Source organism: Aphis gossypii, chromosome 2 (genome assembly GCF_020184175.1).
Source record: "Aphis gossypii isolate Hap1 chromosome 2, ASM2018417v2, whole genome shotgun sequence".
Taxonomy (NCBI): Eukaryota; Metazoa; Arthropoda; class Insecta; order Hemiptera; family Aphididae; genus Aphis; species Aphis gossypii.
The window spans coordinates 25905403-25929565 of NC_065531.1; the positions used below are offsets into that span (position 1 = coordinate 25905403).

The window sequence follows — 24163 nt, forward strand, 5'->3', positions numbered from 1 at the left end:
TTAAAAACTAAAAAATGTTAATTCAAATAACAATAATTGATTTTTACTTCAGATCTTTTATGTGTAAAAATATAAATCAAATTGGGTGGTACAACATTGCTGTTATTTTTATATAGGTTTATTATTTTATTTCATTGAGAAAAAAGCATTATTCTATCGGACTTCAAACCGACTTCAATGATAAAGTGAAACAATCAATGACTCTACCTACTCGTATAGTTAATTATAGCCTACACCGATACAACACTTAATCTTGTCACCTTCGGCCGTATCACGATTTTCACGTATATGTTCGAGCTTAAATACAAACCCTTAAAAAATTGCCATTGTCCATTGAAATCCTAGATGAATTCGAAAAAATTAATGAAATTGCCAGTGGAAAACTAAACCCCGTTGAAAAATAGTAGAAGAATTCTACAAACATAAATCCAAGTTAACTCTGACTTTTTTGCCTACGTAAAAAAAAAGAAAAATCGTATTCGGTATTCATATAGAATAGACGCTCAATAAAAATAATTCTCGAAATAATGATAGAAGACACTCATTTTTCATAGAATTTATTAAAATTATATTTTTGATTATTCAATTAAATAAATTATAAATACGAATTTTTATTTCAAATTCATGTAACTAATAAATACATAAATGCCTACGTGAAATTCATAAATTAAATTTGTTATACTTTTTATTTCATTCTATAGGTATAATTAAAACCCGACAGTAATCTGTACAATATACGAATATTACATTCAATTACAAATTATTTTAATTAAATTAGAATTTTGACTATGAGTCACATGAATGTTGCTTTGAAATATTTAAGAAATTATTTGAATTAGTTCTGAACAGTTTTATTTCATATTAGTTTCATCCAAGTAATTTGATTTCTGCTTATTTGCGTAATTGTTTGATAAATTTAAATTATTTTTATTGAATTAATACATTTATTTTTTCTACCTTTCCTAGTATTGAGTATTGATATTATTATTAGTTAATTAATAAAATTATTTTTTTTAAATTTATATACCTATTTGATTTAAATAAGTAAGATAAGTTTAGTAAAAATATTAAATTATCCTTGAAATTTTGTCTTAATACGTTTTATTACTTTTATTACGTGTTATATATTTTAAATACATATCATTATAATTTGTTGTAAATATATAGATTTACATCTTTATATAGTAAACAATAATATTATTTATTTAAGATGGTATGATAAAATATTATATCAATTAAAAAAAATTGTCGTCTAAGTTGCTTTTAAAATTGAGAAATAATGTTATATCTATATGAAATGTGTAACCAAGACTTTAAAATTAAATATCAATATTCGTTTAGAAAAATAAAAAATAAAATAGTAGTGAGTAAAACATTGTAGGTGTTTAATAATTGTATTTACAAGGCTCAATGAACACAATATAATATTATAATGATAATTAGGTATTTATTATTTACTTGAAAAATAATTTTAAACGGTATTGCAGTTTGAGAATAATTACAATGTATTTTAAAGTTTTATTTTTAGTTTATACTTGAGACATTATTCAACCATGTAATACTGTATAATTATATAACTGTGCTTATTTATTTTTCACATTTATATAAGCAACTCATTCAGAAAAAAGTTTTTTGGCTTCTGTTACATTACATTATATTTTGTATCTTTTAATTAGTTAGACAATTTGTCCGTGTAATTGTATCTCTGTTTGTAACACAGTCTAATATTATACAAATAGTTCAGCTAATCGACATAAAATCAGTAATATTCCTAGATTAAATGGTTTGTGTAATTTAATCGACTCGTAAGTCATAAAGTAATGTTTGGAAATATTTTGCATACAATATTATATTTCTATAAATAAAACAATAAATTTTATGGAGATAATATTGATTTTTAAAAAGTATTTATTTGAAAACTAAAAAATTTAAAAGTCGTATTAAAGGCAACTGAAAATGTACAGCTACCAACAATAGCCGGCATTTTTTACCGGATTATAGAAATGTTGCATTTCATCCGATTTCTATAGGATATAGTGTTACGTTGTAAAAATAATTTGTCATCAACTTTAACAGAAATCGATACTATATAAATAAAACGTATATAACGTGTTAGTGTCGGGCAAAACCTACAGTGAATATGATTTAGCGGATTAAGTAAGTACTTTAATTTATTAGGTTTTTTTTACACCATTTATCGGTAGCCGTATAATCTCGGACCATTTCATCCTAACTAACACACTTATTTAGTATGTACAGCGAACCGTGAAACATTTACGTACTTTTCTTCAGAATATAATAGATATTGGAAAATGTTCAAAAATAAATAAATAAACCAAGAACGTATGAGACTGCAGGGTTTGAAATCCGATGCGGCTATATAAATAAATCTAATAGTTTTGGCCCAAAAGTTATGTAAATGATACAGATTTAATAACGAGTCGCATCGGTGTACATGGGTTACAATTCGTATACTTCTCTCTGGAAGTCTGTCGATAGCAGAATAAAGGGTACACCTATATATTATATAGGTATACGTTGTGTATTGTAGGTTAGATGGTATGTATACGTAGGTTTTAATTGGGTTTCAATTATTGTTTTTCAACTCTGCTAGTCTAAAGTTATAACGATACTAAAATCAAACGCATCCGGTGATTAAAAACAGCACCGTGGGTTCGAAGCTTCCTATAGGGTAAGCCTCCCAGAGCGTTTCGGACTTAACGAAATATACTATACACTCTAGGTGTACGTTGTTTCTATTTTACCGTTATACTAGAACCTTATGTCTTTGGTATTTTACAATTTCAGCGTAGAGTGCGCGAAAACTTTAAATGAGGTATATAAATTGTTCCGTAATAGTTACTGGAGTATGCGAGTAAAACTTATTTAACAGGACGGGGGGCAATCGCTCTGGGTGGCAATTTTTTTATTAGGGATTTAGATTCAAAAGTATATTGCTGTCCACAACCTACACGCATCGTCTATCGTCATTCGTTTATCAAAATTCATGATATTTTTTTTTATCATATCGACAATTTATGTGAAAATCAATATTATTTTAATAGGCAAATCCATCATGATTTGATTTCTGGTAAAATTTTATTGATTTAGTTTTATAGTTTTTTAATACTATACAATTATTTTATATTAATTAAAATCTGTACCGTGATGGTAACAATAGTAAGCTGACAACTGTTGCTGCTATATCGCTAAAAATAAGTTGAAAATTTAAATTAATTTTATCAATATATAATTTATTATTAAAATATTACTATTTCATTATTCTACAATAAAGTACCTTCATTAATTTTGTTTTAATTGCCTTTAGTCATAATTTAATTAGTATAATAACATCATAACAGTAAGTGTATCGCACATCAAGTGGATAAAAGTTTTCAAATATGAAATAATGTTTAGTCACTGATATATTGTGTTCTGATGGTGAGCACGTTATCGTTCCTATTTCTGTTATTTGTTATAAGCAATTGAATCACCAGAAATTTATTTATTTTTATTTTAAAATTATTTTTCATCAGTCATACTACAACTGTGTTAGTCTGCTTTAAGCAGTTTTGCTATTTTGCTATGCATTATAGTCCTTACAAATTACAATGCGATAAAAATTAATAATTATACAAAATGTTTAACAACAAAGTAATTTGCAAATATTTACGATTTTGACGAATAATTTTTGTCTATATTTAAACTTCAAACACTAATAAGAAAAATTGTGCTCTGTATAATTTTTGAATTACTATAAGACTAACTTATAAGAAACCTTGTATTCAATTTTCAAGTGTTTTTGAAAATTTTTATCGATAGTTCAAATAAAAAATACTTAGAAAAATCGAAAATTTTAGTTGTCTATAAATAGCTCAAAAAATTATAATATTTTGAAAATGTAATTGTATATATATATAACACAAATATAAACATTTTTTGAAAATTTCTAGTATTTACAGTGATTCGTTTTTGAGTTACAACCATATAAAAAAATTGATTTTTTTGAAAACTACTTAAAATTTTTTACTTTTAACTTGTATAATATACCAAGGATATTCACTTTGCCATCAGAGACCACCCCTGAAGTTTTAAATTGAAGAGTTATTTTGACAAGTTATGTTGTACGCATATACAAAAAAAACACACATAATTGTGAAATCAATACATTCATAATATTTCGTTCAGAATCGAAAATTATAAATACAATTTTCGTTTTTAGGTTCTTATCGATAGATGAAATCGAATTTTGTGCTCGGAAAGTATTGTTTCAAAGCATTCAGTAAAACAAACCGTGTAATTAGATTTTTGAAATTATTTGTACCTTAATTATATTGTAGTATAAACGCTACACTTACCTCCATACGGCCAGGGTGACTGTCAGCCATATGGATATAGTGTGAAAAGCCTGCGAAAAGTCGGAGTGAAGCAAGACAAACAGGGACCAGTTGTATGAGAAGCGGTCGGCGCGCGGGTAGTTGGTCGGTCGGAGATACATGTGGTAAGCGAACGGCACGTACTCGACCATGACTAGGAGGTCGGCAACGGCAAGCCCAGTGAGTATGGCGTTGGTGGGCGAGACCATTTCCTTGCGCGTCAACACGGCGATGTTGAGCACGTTCGCAACCGAACCAAATGCGCACACCAGAAGGCTGGCGTAACCGTGGTAATGGACGTACACGTCGTGCAAGTCGACCAGCATGTCACCGCAATAGGGTGAGATGTGCGCTGCACCGCCATCAGCTCCGGAAGTCCCGTTACCGTTTTCCATCCGTGAGCGTTGGTCTCACCTGGAAGAATAAAGAAGAAAATTGAAAATTCGCAAATGATTTATCGTTATGCGGAAATGGAAAACATTCACTATAGTATGGCTGTGACAGACGATTCAATATGAAATATCTACGAGTATTGATACGATTATGGATTACATTATCATTCAATTTTTAAAAATTATTAAAAAAAGTTCGACAAATAATATATTTTAAATGTTGTTATTTGGACTTGTATAATAAAAAAGTGTGTTACTATAATTATTAACAGCGTGAGCACTGAGAAAGCAAGAGTGACAGCTGTCTCTCTAGCGATACTCCCCCTCCTCTTATATGGATCTTCCATCAAAGTGTTTACTATTTTCAAGTGCATATTGATAATATGTGCTCAAAATACAAACACAAAATAAATATTATTGTTATACGTATATTTTTTCTAATGATAAAAAAGCTTTAGGTATGGTAGTTTGTTTCGAGACAACATCGATTGCAGAGCATACAGTGTCAAATACGCAACATAAAAGTTAAAATATTAAAATTATGTTTTCACGATTCTTAGTGGAGTGATGAATGTATTTTTTACGATGACGTGGGTTTTATTTTCTACTTTTGTATCTGAAGATCCTTTTTATAACAAAAAATTGTTTTGATCATTAACTTAGGTGATAAATAATGATGAATTATATAGTTTAAGTAAAAGAAATTGATTTTAGTTACTTTAATTAAAACCGAACAGTGCTTAAGATATTTTAAAATGTCATCAAAACAACAACAACAAAAAAAAAAAATAAAATAAAGGGACGAATACATTTTCATTTTATTGAAATTCGATCGGTAATCACCATTAAAAAAACCCAAGCGTACAACGACATAATACTATATGTTAGACCCTTACATCCTGTATGCATTACAGTAACTTACTAAATGACGAGGTATACTCGAAACTTATACCATACAACAGAGCGGTTACCTACTTTCTCACTTTTTTGTTATGTTTAACCTAACGGTATAGTTGGTAAAATTAATACGTAGTATTCCAATACGGTTTAATATAACCATATCCATGACTTCGTGAGAGGATTCATTTCAAAGAATATTGCCTCACTTCAGTTCTGTATAGTTGAAAACAAATCTTTGGAAAGGGGGGTCTGAATTTCTAGACCCCAGTTATAATTTGCCGCTTTTGACTATCAAAAAGGACCTGCGTATGCTTAAAATAATATATACAATAATATAGGTAGATTCATAGTTCAAGTTTATGAAAATGCCATTGTAGCTTTAAATGGATTAGGTAGGTACATTAAGTTGTTCACTAGCGATAAACAAATAATAAAATATGATATACAGTGATTAGTCTGTATATTAATAGAATTTATTTTTATAGTACTAATATAAAATTACAATAGGACTTATAGTCTAAATATTTCATTATAAATAGATAAAATATAATATTATGCATCGTCTTGTGTAATGCGTGTATTTAATCTAAAATGGCCCTTGCGCTCACTACATTATAATATGTATTAATTTATTTTATTCAATAGTTTAAAATAAACTCAGAAGCACAGACACAGTGAATATTGTTATAGATTAATAAAAATTAACAGATAAATATATAATTATTTACATTAATTTTAAAATTTTCAATTTAGAAATTGTATCTGCATAATTAAAATCAAAACTAGAATTTATTACAAGACTTAAGGAAGTGACATAATGGACTATTAATAACATAATTGTTAGTAGAAACTGGAATTATTTTTAAGTCTATTCCAGGATATGAAACATAATTATTAGACATAAGTCATAATATGGCAATTGATTCAAGACAAATTATTTTGCTATTTATTAATTATTATAATATACAACCAGTTATCGGAGTAATCGGAGTATTTACGTCATCACTCGGCTAAAGAGACTAAACCGATGTATAAATATTTATACTATTATTGTTATTATTATGCATTCTCTCTGTGGGGACTCGTTACCGGAGTATGGTAAAAGCCGAAAAAAGCTTTGATACACCTTTATATTTATATTTATGTAGGGCGTTTTATTCGTGCGGTCGGGATTAGCTATCGAAAACCACCGCACTCACCGTGCAGTCACGTTCGATAAAGTCTGTTGGATAAGACACCCCTTTTCGTCGCCGCGATCATAATATATGTCGCCAGTGTGGCTGACGATGCTGTACCATTTTTAGTTGGCGCCGCCAAAATCGTCGAATTCTTTTACAACTTGGTCCCATACTTATATTATACGCATTTATTATTTAAAATATGTGTTGTTGTGTGGTGCGCACGATGGCAGATTACTATACATTATATATAATATTATGACGCTTTCTCGTCCCCTCGTGTATAACTGTATAAGCCTTTAAACAGAATAACCACAAAACCTCTTCCTGTAGAATATTATATATTATGACGCGTAGTGTGGGTTGTTAATTATGATCGTATACACGGTGAAAAAATTATGACTCGAAGAAGAAAACTCGTCTCAATAATATCGTTTATCAGACGCTACGCAAAAACATATCCACAATAACCATATTATTATTACCATACCAACTAAAATATCTATCTGAAATTCGGCGAATGATGAGAAATTATCGACTTGTATGATTTCTCAATAATCCAGTTACTTTAACGATTATAATTCTCAGTTCTTATCCCGTGATTTTAATTTATACATACAACAACATCGTATGATGTAAAATTATCTTTTTATTGTTGTTAGTTTTGTTTAATATAATATGATTTAATAATATCATATCAGTTTCTCTTGGTAGTTGGCCAATCATCTGACAAGCCATAGCAAAAATATACAAAATACTAAATACAAATACTGATGAAAATTAGTTTTAAAACACACTTAGGCGCTTACGTTTTTTTATTTTATTTGTTTGTTCAAAGAATGAGTTTTATTTTGCAAAAAATACGCACGAATGTCTGTTCTCTCGCCAAATAACGTGCCTGGATGAATAAACGTTGGAATTCAACTATTTACACAGATAACAATTAAAATTCACATCAGGATATCGGATTTGATAAATGTAAAAATCGTCAATGGCCAGAGCTCAGCATCGTTTCAAAGTTCAAAGTATTGAAATTATAAACGTAAATAAAAACAAATATGATAATAAAAAAAAAAAATTTGGGGGAATTGTCGCTATCGCTCCACATCACTAAATATATTATAGAATCGATTATAGACACACAATATCACACAAACGAGAACTTAAAAGCATGCATTACGCTTCGAAGAGTATTATATAAGGGCACCACGATTCAAAGCAAAGGCATAATATTATATAGGTATATATAATATATACGTTATTGTTGTTTGAACAGGAGATATTTTTTCGTTTAAAAGTTAATTAATAATAAGAGCTAAAAAAAAAAAATATATATATATAAAATAAAATAAAAAAAAAAAGCAATAAACCCGGTAATTCATATATAAATATAATGTAGATACCGCGAATGCTGAGTTTTCTCATCTCCACAGTAAGAATCTTATCTCGCGACAAGAAACGCTATCTCTGAGAAATGTCCAAACGCATTTCATAAGTATCGCAATATCTTCAATATTTGATGTAACAGTAAACAAATATAGATCCACGATACTGTCACAGTTGTCACACACACAATGACGGCGTCGTTATTTCAAAGGATGAAAAATATCGCTTAAACAGAGCATAAATTCAGTGTTGTATATTATCTAGATATAAATGATGAAACGTATCTATTTATCTATCCGTTTAAATAAAATGGTTATCCGAGATAAATTATCAGCTATAGTTATTTGTGAAAAATTTTTAAATTTTATTTCAATGAAATAGATATATCTCATTTTTTCGTGAGAAGGCGTTAATTTTTCTTAATTAATTAATTTTATTTTACTTTAAGGTAATTTTATTTCTTTTACGTTTAATTATTATATTTGAATTTTTTTTTTTGTAATTTTACTATAGTTATTTTGTAGTAAATTGTTCATTCTTTGCAAACAGATGATGCTGTATCCGATTGGTAATCGTATTTAAAACATATAATTATATGTGTTTGCGAGTGTAAACATTTAAATATGCACTTATATACCTATGTATTATTTTGTTTGTATAGAAAAAATGCTATTTTACATTCGCAATTTTTAAATTATTTATTTTTTATCTAGATTTTTTTTTTTTTTGGTTATTTTTGTACAACACTGAAGAATTGCATATTATAATACTCGTATTCTGCTCGGCTTCTGTCATAATTATTATTTTAACAAGTGTACCGATGATGATATTTAAATGATTCTATACAAAATAACAATGGTTTCTCGACAAAGAAATATTGACAAAATACAATTTTGACGGATCCTTATTTTTTTTTCGATTCCTACTGGGACTTCATTCTTTTTCTTTTTTTTTGTTAATCATAAATGTAATCTCAAGATATAAGTTTAAGAATAAGGAATTCATCGTTGTCTAAATTATGTTTTTTCTTCTTATGTAAAAAGTAAAAAGCAGTAAAAAAAAGTCTCATCAGAAAAGCTTACGGATATTATGCGTCTAAGAATATTCATGTTTTTGAATGATTGGACATAAAATAAAATACATGTATACAGTATACCTACCTATACATACAATATACGAGTACAAACAATTTATGTTTTAACAGTCAGTTATTAGCGTAAGATTATGTTATGAATTAAATAATATTATGACATATATTATTAAACAGTGGAGTAAACAGTTTTTTAGTCATGTATTATATTGAATGTATAAACTGTACAATAATTATTGTTCAAAAGTATCTTAAATGGAAGAATAATATAATATATAATATATATTATGTATAAAAATTGCAGAAAGGTGTTAAATTAAATGTAGAATATTTTTTAATAACTTTAAGAAGTGTAATACAATACCATTTAAAAACTCTATGAGAATACTGTTCAACAATAGTATTTTGGAAATTGTAAGGTAAAGAAATTCGTATTTGATGAAATCTAAAAATATAAACTAAAAGTCTTATTTGAAAATGTTGATTACTTTTTTTCGTCCTAACATAAAATGGATAATAGAAACATCCAGTTGGAATTCAGATTTCAATTTTAATTAACAAGGTTTATTAAAAGTTTTAATAATGCCATTATAAAAAAAGAATACGGAATGGAAGCTATAAAAAGATTTTATCTGTTCACATCATAATCAAACTTGTCAATTATGTCGCATACTTAACATTTAAATAATTGTTCATTTAATTTTACATAATATTATATTATATATTTATATTATTATGCATGGAATTGGTTTCATCAAAATCAATAAACTAATTAATATACAATTATTTTAATTTATTCTTTATAGGTAGGTACCTATATTAAACATCATAATATTATGATTGTGCATTTTATAATATGAGTTTTATTAGTTGACAGTTTTAATTTATGTTTTTCATACTATTGCTATAATAGGTATTTGTGTATAGAATTAATTTTATGCACGACATATAAATTTACGTTCAAGACCAAAAATATATGACCTTTATACAAAAACACGGAAATATACCTAAAGGAAATGGAACACTACATTGGATGAAACTTAAAGAGAATAACTATCATACCTACTGAATAATTAAGTGACAAATCAAATAACTAAGATAAGTACAGTAATATAAACACATTTTGTCGTTAAACTTAATAATGGATAACAGTAATTACGTAAGTTTGCAAAAAATATAAATTTTAAAAGTTTAATTGATTATTTACATATTATTATCCTTATCATCCACGTTTTGTATTATATTCAAAGTTATGATAGCAAAACCATGAAAATAAACATTGTTCGTGCGCAATCATTTATCTGGTGACTAACGTTGCTTAGATTTTAGAACATTATTTAGGTAGTTTTATATTAATTGTATGAAATTGACACTTTAAGAAAAAGGTGAATCCATTTTACTTACCAATCAAAAGAGACATTTTTTATTAACAAATTGTCGATAACTATAGCTTTATTTATTAAAACGATGGAATGCGAATTACTGACGGTAAGGTTTGTCTGATGAGTATACGCATTATGGAGGATATAGTGATTATTAACTGCTATGTATAATAGTTATTAATGAAGCATTTTGCACATTTTAAACATCGCTCTCTATAATACCTGTATCATAAGCATAACTTTTATAAACTAAGTGATAAATTTACTTTCGTTGACTTGGAAAATTAAAGATGGTAGGGTTTGGGTGGTATTTTTCTCGTATCTTGGACTTACCACTCATTAAAAAAAAAGCTTTAACGAAATAATTTTATCAGGTCTTAAGTTTCTATATAAAGTCTATAAATATTATGTGTCCACTCATCTGTGTACAATTAGTTGATTTAGTTATCAATATCTTATAAATGTTGATTAATCGTTTATAATATTATGTATTAGTTTTTTTTAAATATACCCATGAAATTGTTTACTAAGATTTATTTTCAAAGATTTAAAAAAAGTTTTATAACTTAGTAGTGGAAATCGATCTACGCATGAAATGAGAATAGTGGAAAAAGAAAGAATTGTATCATAGAGTAATAATATTAAAAATAATTGTATTAAGAAGATTAAAATACGGATATAATTTTATCCAAAATAAATAATTATTGAATTATTTATTTATGTATCAGTAATAATTACTATAAAGTTATTACAATACATATATTATTAAGAGATATTTTATTTAGTGAATAGTAGTATGTACTATTATTGTATAATCATAGATAACCCTAAATTACAATACAATATTTTCTTCTATTATGTACGAAAACCTCGGAAATATGTAATGCATTTCAAGAGTATATTTTTCCTAACTACACAACGTTCAATAAATAAAGTAAAATAATATATATAGTTAAAAAAAAGATGCTCGCTTAGGTACTTAATGTTTTTGATAATAAAAACGGTTATGTCAGCACCATCCGGCAAAGGTTTCATTTTATAAAATTACATCAATATTTTTTGGTGTCATAAAATCCGAACCTTTGCTGCCCCAAAATAAATCTTTGAATACCCTCTGAATCTCTTAGTTACACAACACCTACGATCCAAATCCTAATGTCACATTAAGGGCAGTTATGATTTACGTAAATTGGACAAGATTTGACATTGCCCGGCTTATGGTATCTATATGTTTCATGTCAACACAACTAGTCTAAAGAGAGAACTGACAGTTCAGTAAAAGAAATTCAACATATGAGAAATCTAGCATAAAATGTTTGAACTTTTATGTACATAAAATAAAATGAATAAATAAATTTTTTTCCAAGGAAATAAATGTATTATTCAAAACATTATCCAGTAATCTATAGTTATTATGTTCCATAAAAATAAAGATAACTATTATCACTGCCATTTTTATTATTCTAAAATAATCAATTAGGTAGGTATTTAAGATCCATACAATAATTCATGTTAAAATTTAAATAAAATCTAAATTTTATCTTTTATTTATCACTAACATACTTTTCATATTGAAAACTGTTCAACGTTGAGTTTGAATTTTTTTTATAAAATACACCAAACAACTTCTAAATACAGTACAATAAACTAAATTGAATATTTATGTAAATTAATTCTGTCAATCTTCAAAGAATTATTAGTTTTAGGGTCTAGGAATGCCAAATTGCATTAGAGTGTCGTAATTCCACATTTCAATCGAAAATCGAAAGTTTCTTTTTTTTAGTTTTAACTTGCTCAATCAATTCAATCGTTTCAAAATATTCTAAAAGTTAAATTAAAATCGACTTTATATTTTTTGGTAAAAAGTTTATTATTTAAAAGTTATAAAAAAAAATTGAATAAAATAATCTGGATATGTATTGATAATGCATTCAATATTTTAATGTTTAAAATAAGTATTTCGGTTTTAAAACGAATTAAAAAATCTATATTTTTTACTTTGTCATTATTACATTGATTTTTATAACGACAATACGAATGAATATGAATGTAATTTGTTCGAAAAGTTTGACACACCGTTAACTACCACTGCTGCTGGTATTTTATAAAAAGGTTGTGAATTATTAAAAAAAAAATCATGGTAAATTAGTGTTAAATGTTGATGAATTGAAATTAAATGATTTTAAGGAAAGTGGTGTAATTTAAAAAAATTAATAATGCACGAGATAACAAAATTTGCTCTACTTATTACAAATGTATAACTTAACGAGTTTGTGTCCAGATCAATCACTTGTTAGTTTTAATATACGAGTCAATTAATTTATAATCAAACTTAAAGGTAAAAATATTATCTTTGAGGTATTTCATAACCTTTTATTGATATTTTAAACTTTGAAGTGAACAATAATTATTTATAGGTACTATTGAAATTTTAATTTTAAGGTTTTCTCTATTGATTTTTCGTAGAAAGTGCAAAATAATTTTAGTAGGAGTAACATGTATCTTTTTTGTTTAAGTATGTAATTAGCTATACAGTACGTAACCTAACCTGAGTTAAATTTGTTTTACATTTTTATGCAATACATTTTACTTGAAATTAACAACATAAATTATGTAGAATTTTTCACACCAGTAATGTGTACATTAATGTGAATCGTATATAAGTGTCTAATTTATTAATTTATCAAAACTACTATCAATTAAAAGAAAGACAAGAAAAACGATGATTATCATCTATAATTTAAATTATATTATTCTATTTTAAATATTAAAAATAAAAAATAATAATAATAATATCTGTCCTACTTTTCATTGTAAAAAATATTGCGTGACTATTTTCATGTAACACTTTCCAATACTAATTTTCAAACAAATTATATTTCTAACACTTTTCATTTGAAGTTTTTTATGTATGACACCATCATCAATTTACCATTATTCTCAGTTAACTAATTAATATCGTTCAAGTATAAGTACTTAGTATAGTATTTTCATATTAAATGTATAACTATAATTATAGTTTTATTGATAAATTTAAACAATTATAGACTTTTAAGCAGGCTATATTGCATAGAGATAAGCAAATTACACGCTGGAAGAAATGGTTTTGAAGGAAATGGTATGGTTTATAAAACAGAGCAACATCAAACTTTTAACCCCTTTTGATTATTGCTTTCCCCCTTTACTTCTCCATAATTGTTCAACTATCTTCTAAACGGACAACTATTAAATAAAAGAACTCTTTAATTATTCGAGAGCATTATACTCGGCTCGAATTTAATTATTATCTATTATTTCATAATGCGTATCCGTTAACAAATGAACGCATATATGTCGGAATTAATTATATTTTCACATGCCCTCAGCGTCAAGTTTTGGAACGCTGTAAAAAGCTTATCTTAAACGAAAAGTGTCTAGCGATAATTACTACGCGAGGACACTATGGCGACTATCAATGGTGATAAATTACTTTTATAAAGATACTACTGAAGTAGTCTACCAAAATCTGAGCCGTTCACGGTGACCGGTGTTTCGCATATATATCTCTACGAGAATTTCGCGTACGATGACACCTTTTGTTCAATCGACAAATTATTTGCTTTACGCGATATAGTCAGCTAATGAAAATATTCCGACGAGTATGCCACACCATTGACTTATTATATTAAGTCGACGGGTTACAAAATTGTTGGAAAATATATTATATTTTTAAATACAGCGAGTATATAATTTTAAAGTTCAGCACTGTGCTAATAAGAATCCACCTTTTTTAATTGTGGAACCGAAAACGAATAATTTAAAACCAAATCATAATTGAATAAATGTTGTTGTTTTTTATCGAGTCAAACAGTCCATCAATTCAAAAATAATAAAAATTACTCGAACTAATAAACGAAATGAATTTCTGTTATTATAATAATTAATAATATTATACTCAATCATCCATTGGTAGTTAATGTAGATATAGTCTTATAGATAATGAGACTAGATCAAGCTCGAATTTTTAATATTTATATGCGTTGGACTTTTGGTAGAATATATATAATATATACTAAGGGGTTTCATTTTTATGTATTTACCTTAAAATATTTACAAAGCTTTGTGGGACTTCTGGACTGCAGCCCGCTCACCCACCCCTCTACTGAAAATCGCCCTCGGCTAGACGGTATCGCAACACCGGTCGAAGTTCACGTTTCAGTGGTCTCTGATATTATTTTACTTTACATGATTCGCCGACAATAATTGTGAATCGAATTTAAATCAGAATTTATGGATGACAGTGTTTGACATTTATACGACATTGTTATTCCTATTATTATAATAATTTATTGCACTTCACTCGATGCCGAATAGTGACAACATGATGTGTATGAGTATATTATTATAATATGATGCTCATGAAAGTATGCACCCTGTATAGATGCACGTGCACAGATTACAGATGGGTCAAAAGGACAAAAAGGACAACATCGAAACTACTGTGACGTTCGGTTGTCACGTTTATTTTGTGCGAGTTGCCAATTGCCACGGTCTAAAAAAGTCTTCGCGTCCAGTCCACCGGGCATGTAGACAAACGTGTACATGGAGGTGCATCGATGCGCGTTATGTCGACGCTATACGTTGCGTACCAAACGTTTTGCATCACCAGCTGGTTTTTACATAATTTATATGCACATTACGTCAAAAAAATATATCTAGTTTACAACGACATTGGACCTACTATATTATGTAATTTCATTGTGATAAGTACAATAATTGTGAACGAGATATACGGCCGTGTGCAGATCATTTACAATTTACAAATAAAAACAATCGGAATGCCATTTATACGCAACTGATGCAAGTTTTAGTTTAGCCGTTGGCTAAACTAATTTTGGCTAAAACATTATTATACTTTTTACTATTTTTTATCGTTATTATTTTTTAAAGTTTTTTTTTAACTTTTTCAAATTACATACATTTTTAATTTAATGTTATACTTCGGACTATTTTGATTTATAAAAATGAAATGTGGAACAACTAATTTATAAGTTATAACTTAATAAGCATTTAAAGTTTAGATAAATATCAAATTAAAACACTTATAACTAAATAAACTATAGTTGTCCTAAATTTCATTTTGAATATAAAAATATTTTGTTTTTGAACTACTTAAAATTATATAAAAAAAATAATATATATGTACCAATATGGTAATAGTATAATACCTGTGTAATAATAAGTATCATGCACCAAATGGATCACTCCGTATATAAGACTGTATTTTCTATGCAGTGGTACACAAATAAATTGATTACTATTATCTTTACTCGTCTTCTATATCATTACCTATACAAAATTTTAGTTGGTTTTTATTTTTTCAGTTATTTTCTACAAGTCTACAACTATATCTGAATTTCTATAAAGCTGATTTGCATTAAATATATTTTTTTAAATTTAAGTGTTTGGTGAAAAGATGAAAAGCTCAAAAAAATAATTTGTTTGATAGTTATTGGCATTTTTTTATTGAGTGTAGTAACAAAGTGACGTACGTTAATTTTGTAGTTGTAGTAAGTATACGGTGTGCTCCTTACAATACTGCTAGCTGCTTCATCGTCGGCAGCTCGGCGTGGTTTTTATAATAATGAATGTTGCAGTAGCGTTGGCATTGATTGTAGTATTCGTACAGCTATAATAATATGTTTGCACAAGTTAGCTAAAAATTTGACTGTAAGTATTAAAAATAGAGTTAAAAAATTTTTTTTAAATATTATTTGAAAACAGTTGATAGTAGTTTTATTTTATTATTAAATTCTTTTTGCAAATTTATATAAAATATTTTGGTGATATGTTTAATGTTTAAATAACTTAATAATTATAATAGTTTTAAAATTTACTAAACTATCATATATAGACAGTGGAACATGTGGTTATCTATAATTTAATATATGACGCTAGGGTAACATATATTCTGTACTTCTTACATAAAATGTTGTTTTCCCTAATTCATTTTGGCTAAAAGATGTTTTCATTGTGTACAGCGTACATTTTTGAAAACTTAAAAGTTAAATCTAGGACTATTATAATGTTATTGTTACATCGTTTTTAGTTTACTCTAGAGCTTACAGTTATGTCTAATAATTAATTATTTTTGTCTTAACATCAGTATATGTGCTTCATTGAAACTTAAAATAATGTTTTACACTAAAAATCTATATAAAAATAACCCACTATAACTCTATTTTCTATAAAATGTAATATACACTTTATTAAAAAATTTTATTAAAATATATAGGTATTTTAAATGGAAAAATGAATGAAATCGGGTTTGTTAGAAATATAACTTGATAATAACAATTATTATTTTAATTTTTACAAAATCCAGTTGTATAGTTTCGCTCTATCCATAGACCATAAGTATTCAATAATTATAACAATTTTCCATGTTCTGTAGAACTAAATACAGATATTCAACTTAAAAAAACAATTTTGCTAACAACCTACAATCAAATACAAGTTTGACCCTTACCGCACTGTAAGGTTTGCTAATTAAAAAATAACTAATGTTTTCAAATACAATATGTTACATAATCTTTTTTTTAATTAATTAAAAACATTTTAATAATCACAATAATGTAGGTATTTGAAAATTGTATAGAAATTATCTTTATACGAGTTATTGTTCAATTTATTTAAATCGAATCCTTTTATACTATTTTTATAGGTATACTTCTGATGTACATATTTCTCACGACATATTTAATTTAGTTTTATAAATCAAACGTTTTTATGTACACCATTTTTAAATGAAGCTGTACCCAAAATCCGCACAGTTTGAATTAAAAAGATGAATATTATACTCAATATAGACAAAAACTTTATCAGCTCATTGTATAGCAAGATACACACTATTTTTAATCTACAGACCAGAAGACCAGAGAAGTATTTCGAACGTTGAAAACTTTTACCAAGTTTATCAATAAGTACTAAATTTTGTTTTTAATGATAATATTCTTACTAACCTAAAATGAATAAATAACTTGTATTCATAAAAAATGATATTAATATGAAATTGTTATAGTAACGTCATGTAAAAGAAAATTAAAGAATTCTTATTTAATTATAGTAAAGAGTAATTTTATTAGCAGATGGTGATTTATTACATTTATATACATAATAAATATATGTTTTTTTTATTTAAATAAATATATAAATGACAAATAATATATTTTATTCTTAAAAATATATAAATTTCTGAGGAATCATAATGTTTTTAGTATACAATAACCTTAAAAAGTAATATGTGGGTTGACATATTATTATATAATGTTTATTAAATAAAACATTTTAAATTTTAAAATGAGTAGTTTTTGGTTCATCACTAATTAAATCATTGTATTTAAATCTTAGTTTTTTAGAAATAAAAACAAGAATAAACATGAAATATATCATCTTTTATTTAACGATGTGTAACCAAGTGAATAATGATTAACTAATGATCATAATTCATAAGTAATGTATTTCTATGTATTATGTTTGGTATACAATAAAATGTTAATGTGATTATTGCGATTTAGCCGATTTAGGATGTTATATTTACCCTGTCTTAATAAAATTATAATAGTAAGTAAAACAATCATAAAATAAACTTGTTTTATTATATTTTAAATTAAAATTAATAGTACGTTTTTTTAACTATAACGTATATTATTTTTATTAAAGATTAAACTAAGCTACTAGGCTAAAGGTTACCAACCTTTTTGACTCACGGCACCCTTAATCATTTTCTAAAATAGCCATCCTATTGACAACTTCGGTTTTATTTAACAATGCATAAGTATAAACAAAAGTAATAAAATGTAGATATAATATACTGTATACACATATTATATTTTATAAAACTAATTATTATATTGAAAATTAACTATACATTTTTATTTTTATTTATTATTGCATAAATAATATAATAAAAAATACATTTCAAATAATTTCGCGGAACCCTAAATACAATTTGCGGCACCCCGGTTGGGAATCTCTGTATTAAGCACTTAAAAATCATAATTTATTTGTTTAAGTCAAGTGAGAGTTAAAGAGTTATTATTATTGTAAGTATTGGCTTATCGATTTTCCCTCGACTTAATAATGAACACCCATAAACTCAAGCGACAAGATTTTTATTTTAATATTAAATAATACCTATAAATTATAATAGTCTTAGGTTTTAAATTTAATAACAATTTATAAGACCTAAAATTATAGATAAATTATGTGAAGAAGTGTTGGGGCTTATGTATTATATTATTATACAATAATATAATATACATATTATAATTGTACATTTTTACATATAAATAAAAAAAAATTAAAAAATGATGAAACTCAAAGTATTAGTTTGATAACATCGCACTTGTTAGTTTTATAAAGCGATCAAAAAGTACAATTAGATCAAATGAAATTAAAAAAATGTATTAAATAAACTTCAAGAAGCTGACAATTGATTTTATTAATGTTAAAACTTTTTAAATAAAAAAAAAAGTAAACTTAATGTCAGCTATAAAATTAGTATAATCAACACAATTATGCACCTATTAAATAATTTTAAAACATTATACTTCATACTACATACAAAACAATAATCAATTCAAAATATTTAGTGAACATTTATTTTATATTGAAAGTATGCTTTATAAGATTTCATGTATATAGTCGTTAAGTAAGAAAAGGTATTCGAAACAATATTTTAGTCTAAATGTCCCATTGCTTTATGATTCAATTATTAAATATATATATTATATATTTTTTAAAAAAACTGTTAACCTTGTAAAGTACTTTAGTAAAAGTATTTATTTAAATACGTATTTTAAATATTTTCAAAAAGAAAAAAAAACTGAAGAAAATATTATAGTTAATACTTTCTTTGTGTTAAAAATCAAATACTGTATCTCTTTAGTTCATATATTTTGTATTTTTTAAATTCAATCACGTAACAAAAAATGAGGAGGTGATCTAAAGTTTTGTTTTTATTTGTATAATGATCTATACAATTAACGTAAGACATACAAAATACTATAAAAACCGTTTCATCGATTAATAAGATAATAAAAAATGTCATTTAAAAATGTTTAATATACATGAAAGTATTTGAATATATTTATTACCTAATACTATAATTAAAAATTTGTATTTTTACTCGAATATATTTTTTTTTTTTATTTTTTTTTTTTACAGAGAATTCAATTATTACGTATTTTAAATACAAAAAAAAAAATACTTATTTAAAAAAAAAAAATATTTGTATTTGTAATTTTGTTAAATTTTCTTTTACATAAATATAATATGTACCTAAATTTTTATTAAAAGATAAAGAAACGAATATATTTTCATTTGATCAATATTCTATCATTAAAAAACCTAAGCGCGCACATTGCACAATCACAAAATATTACATTGATAACATGTACAGCTATGTTTTTCTCCAAAAATGTAATTTGTATAAGTAGAATCATAGTTTGTAAGTTTTAAATATTTAAAAAATATTCAAAGAAGTAGTCAATGATTAGAATCGAAAATCTTATTAGATAATATTTTTATTCAATTACAAACTAATCATTGTCATTCCACAAGGCATAAGTACTTATTTATGTATAATTTTTTCACTGGATTTTTCGTTTATAATAATATATTATATTATAATTTTACTGCATTAAAAAAAATATTACTTTACAAATCATAAAATTATTTTGTACGATGAAAATCGTATGCCAAACAAAAAATTGTTAATTCTATTAGAAGTATTGATTCACGTAACTAAGTACCTAATTTGTTATAGATATAATTGTTACCTATTGTTTATTGGTGATTTGTTATTACATTTCATTATGCACATAAAACAATATGTTATTTTTAACGGAATGTTTGGTTTCTTTCAGAGTAAATTTAAGATCCACACAATATGGCCTTTAGTTAATAATAAAAAACTATTTGTAACGATACCAAAATTGTTCAGTTTATTTTCACAAAAAATATAAATATAGTTAAAGGTACTTGTGTAAAATTGTAAAATGTAATGAATACAAAATGATTGAAAAAATTTCATGGCAAAGATAATATATTTTCAGTTTATACAACCCAAAAACAGTATAACCACAACAATATTGAATATTGATAACGTATTGTCAACAATAATTTGGTAAAAACTAAAAATAGCGGGATTCCGGGCATCATTAGACCAGGTGTATTTCTCGGAATTCATTTTACGACTAGTGACTAGCTACATTCCTATAGCTTAACATTAATACATTAATTATTTCACATCGCGAATCGACTGTATTGTGAATTGTGTTTCGTGATCGTATATTTAAATAGTTTACTAGTGTAAAGTGTATATTCATAAGTCATTACTCAATATATTTTATATTTTAAAATACTGGACGTAGCTGACTTGTTGACCACGTGGAATCTAAAACATTATATCGAATTGTTCCAAGGTAAGTTTAATAATAATATTACGAATGAATTTTAAACTAGGTAACTCAATCCATTATTAAGTCAATACTGTCTTTCGTTACAATAAATGTCACCTTAAATATACTAGATTATGTGTTCTGTAATAAATATACCATTATGGTTTATCAATTTAAGTGTTGAAGGCTCATCATATTAAAATATAAATTAAAAACTTGCAAACTTGTAAAATGTTATAGTTTTAGTGGATAATTTCACTGTAGTTTTGATAAAAGCAATAAAAAAAAAAAAAACAATAATATAAATGTATATTATTATATTAATTGTAATAAAATAACTATGTTTTTATTGGGATAAAATTTAATGTTACTCATTTAAATTCTGAACTAGTTTTATTCCTCTCATAAAAATTAAGCTTAAAATACTTTGTGTTTTGGTTTTTATTTTTTTCTTTAATTGGAATAAATTACGTGCGCCGGAGATTAACATTATTCTTTTTAAAGGAAAAAAATATTTGTGTACGACAAATTTAATAACATGTTATCCTAATATATTATAGTTTTATACGGTTAGGTATCATGTAATAAATTTTAAAAAAATTTTCCAAATCATACAATATTAAGTTTGAAATTGTGTACATAAATTCGGTTATAATTACCTACATAATATTATGTGTTATACGTTTTGTTGTCAAGGGATGAGTTGAAATTAATTTTAACTTTCGAAATAAATCTTACAGTTAAGTTTCGAGTCTTTATTGTAACTATGCCAACATAATTTTTAATATTAATGAAAACATAAAATATGATACAAAGTATATTTCTTCACAAATTTAAGCATTTGATCAAGAAAAAAAGACATTTATATTTTTAATTGTTTTACCTAATAGTATGCATATTATACTGACAGCTTTGATAAATCATCGTGAAAATATGCACACACACACAAATACACGTACACTACGCTTATAGTGTTTAACTAAAAACAATATTATAATAAGTAGCTATGAACAATATGTTAATGTAAACAACATTTGCTATATGGCGTTAATTATGTTCATGTATAGTGTATAGTGTATACGTAATACCTCTGAGAGTAATACATAATATATAGTCTACTAAATACTAAAATACTCCAAATTACAATGTTTAATATTTCGGGAAACATAATATTTGTTAGCATTATTCAATGGTACTTAGTTATACGACAGTTATTTATTGTATCTATTTTTTTTTTTTTTTTTTTTTTGTTACGAAACCCTGTATGTTTTTAACGCCAACATCATTAGCCTGATTCACACTGACATGGCATGGCACAGCTCCACAAAATATAATTATATTAATGATAATATCATAATTCGTCAATTCACACCTTTACGGCCGTCAACGCACCAACGCGGGCCGGATTAGATATTATCCATGAGAATATTTAGTTGGTTGTGACAGTAATGTCATATCGGTTGCTCACTGTTGGTCTATTGTGAATGGAAATTGGTAGATCACCAACGATGGTGCTTAACATTTTAGAAGCTTAGGAAAAAAATGGATTTTTTGTGTCATTTTTATTTATCAATTTTTACAGTAAACTATAGGTATTAATAATAACGTGTATTATATTAATTCATAAATTAAGTTACTATAAAACACTGAACAAAAGTTCAAAATTTTAATTACAATTTTTATACAATTTGTGTAATTACTACAAGCAAAATGATTGCGATACAAATAAATACCTAAATAAGATAAACTAATAAAACATGACAAAATAAAATTATATTTTATTTTAATCTCAAGTACATATATAATAGTTAATTGTTTATCTTGACATGGTCTACAAAAAAAAGGAACAAATATAAAATACGGTGCCATATTGGCGTATCTTGGTTTTAGTGTTAACCTAACTGTAACAACAGTTTTAGTTGTTAAAATTTTCCAAATATTTGTGAAAAAGGTTTCATCGTACAATAAATAAATAAAAAAAAATTGATTCAAAGTTACAAATTTTTTATCTTTTGTACTTGATGTCTCGTCAGTTAATTTTGCGCCAGGGCGATTACTTACATGTTGAAAAATCGTGTAACGACGTATTGTACATTGTTTTTAATTTATAAATAATGTTATCTGCAATATTTCGGGTTTAATAACTTTTTGGTATTACATTTATATAATCATATACGTACTCTTGATTGGAAATAGTGTACTCAGAAATGGTTTTATACAATAGGTAAAAATGTTTAAATATTTGATACCTACAATATAGTTGTTTGAGTTGGCTTTTAAAATTATCTGTGTAGTACATTTTAATCGTTCCATAGCTTTTAGGTGTCCACGGTTTATATAAAATTTCCTAAAATAATTTAAATATTGTAAAACGAACGAAAAATAAAAATAAAATATGAACACTTGGATAATGGTACTATACTTCTTTACGCTACTGTAATCAAACATATTATGAGAAATTGAAATTCTTAAAAATCCAATTTTGGTTTGGAAATACTTGTGTATATTTTTTATTAATTTGTAGTAGATTTTTTAAAATAAATTCAAGATACATCAGACTTATAAATTTCTTCATTTTTTTGTCGTCAATATTATTTCCAGTGTAGCACGTATCGTACGCAATATAGTAAACATATATTTATTATTCACAAATATTTATTTTAATTAATATTATAATATACGTAATATACGTTTATTGTATATGCTAAGTTAACAATTAAGCGTTCCAGATAGATTTGAAAAGTAATTGTATGTTATATTCTTACACATTATTTTACCGTATTTGTCTTAAGAATATTTTCAGAAATCTAAAATGTTAATATAAATTAAATAAAAATTTAATATGAATGCACTCTGCTAAGAGTGATCTTGTAAGTAACATAATAGGTATATTTGAAGTTTCTAGATTCGGTTTAAAGTGCTTAAAATTATTATCATTTATTTATTCATGTTTTAACTATTATTTACCTGCCTTAAATATTTTATCTCGGCGTATATCCATCTTCTAGTGAAAGAGA

General features: G+C 25.7%; 1 protein-coding gene across 11 annotated transcripts in view; it reads right to left on the reverse strand.

The window, feature by feature from the left end:
- The window catches only part of LOC114128687 (G-protein coupled receptor dmsr-1-like), a 97094-nt gene that overhangs the window by 12092 nt on the left and 60839 nt on the right, over positions 1-24163 (reverse strand). For 6 of the 11 annotated variants that reach the window (XR_007604012.1, XR_007604011.1, XM_050200656.1 and 3 more), the window contains exon 3: positions 4359-4790. Coding sequence is in view for 9 of the 11 variants with exons in the window: in XM_050200656.1 (XP_050056613.1) it covers positions 4359-4771 (413 nt within the window). In the remaining 2 variants the exon portion in view is untranslated. Of the gene's footprint in view, positions 1-4358; positions 4791-8249; positions 8328-15911; positions 16033-16235; positions 16373-20525; positions 20644-24163 lie in introns of those variants that run through there. The other 5 variants (XM_050200652.1, XM_050200654.1, XM_050200653.1 and 2 more) reach the window with 4 other exon arrangements.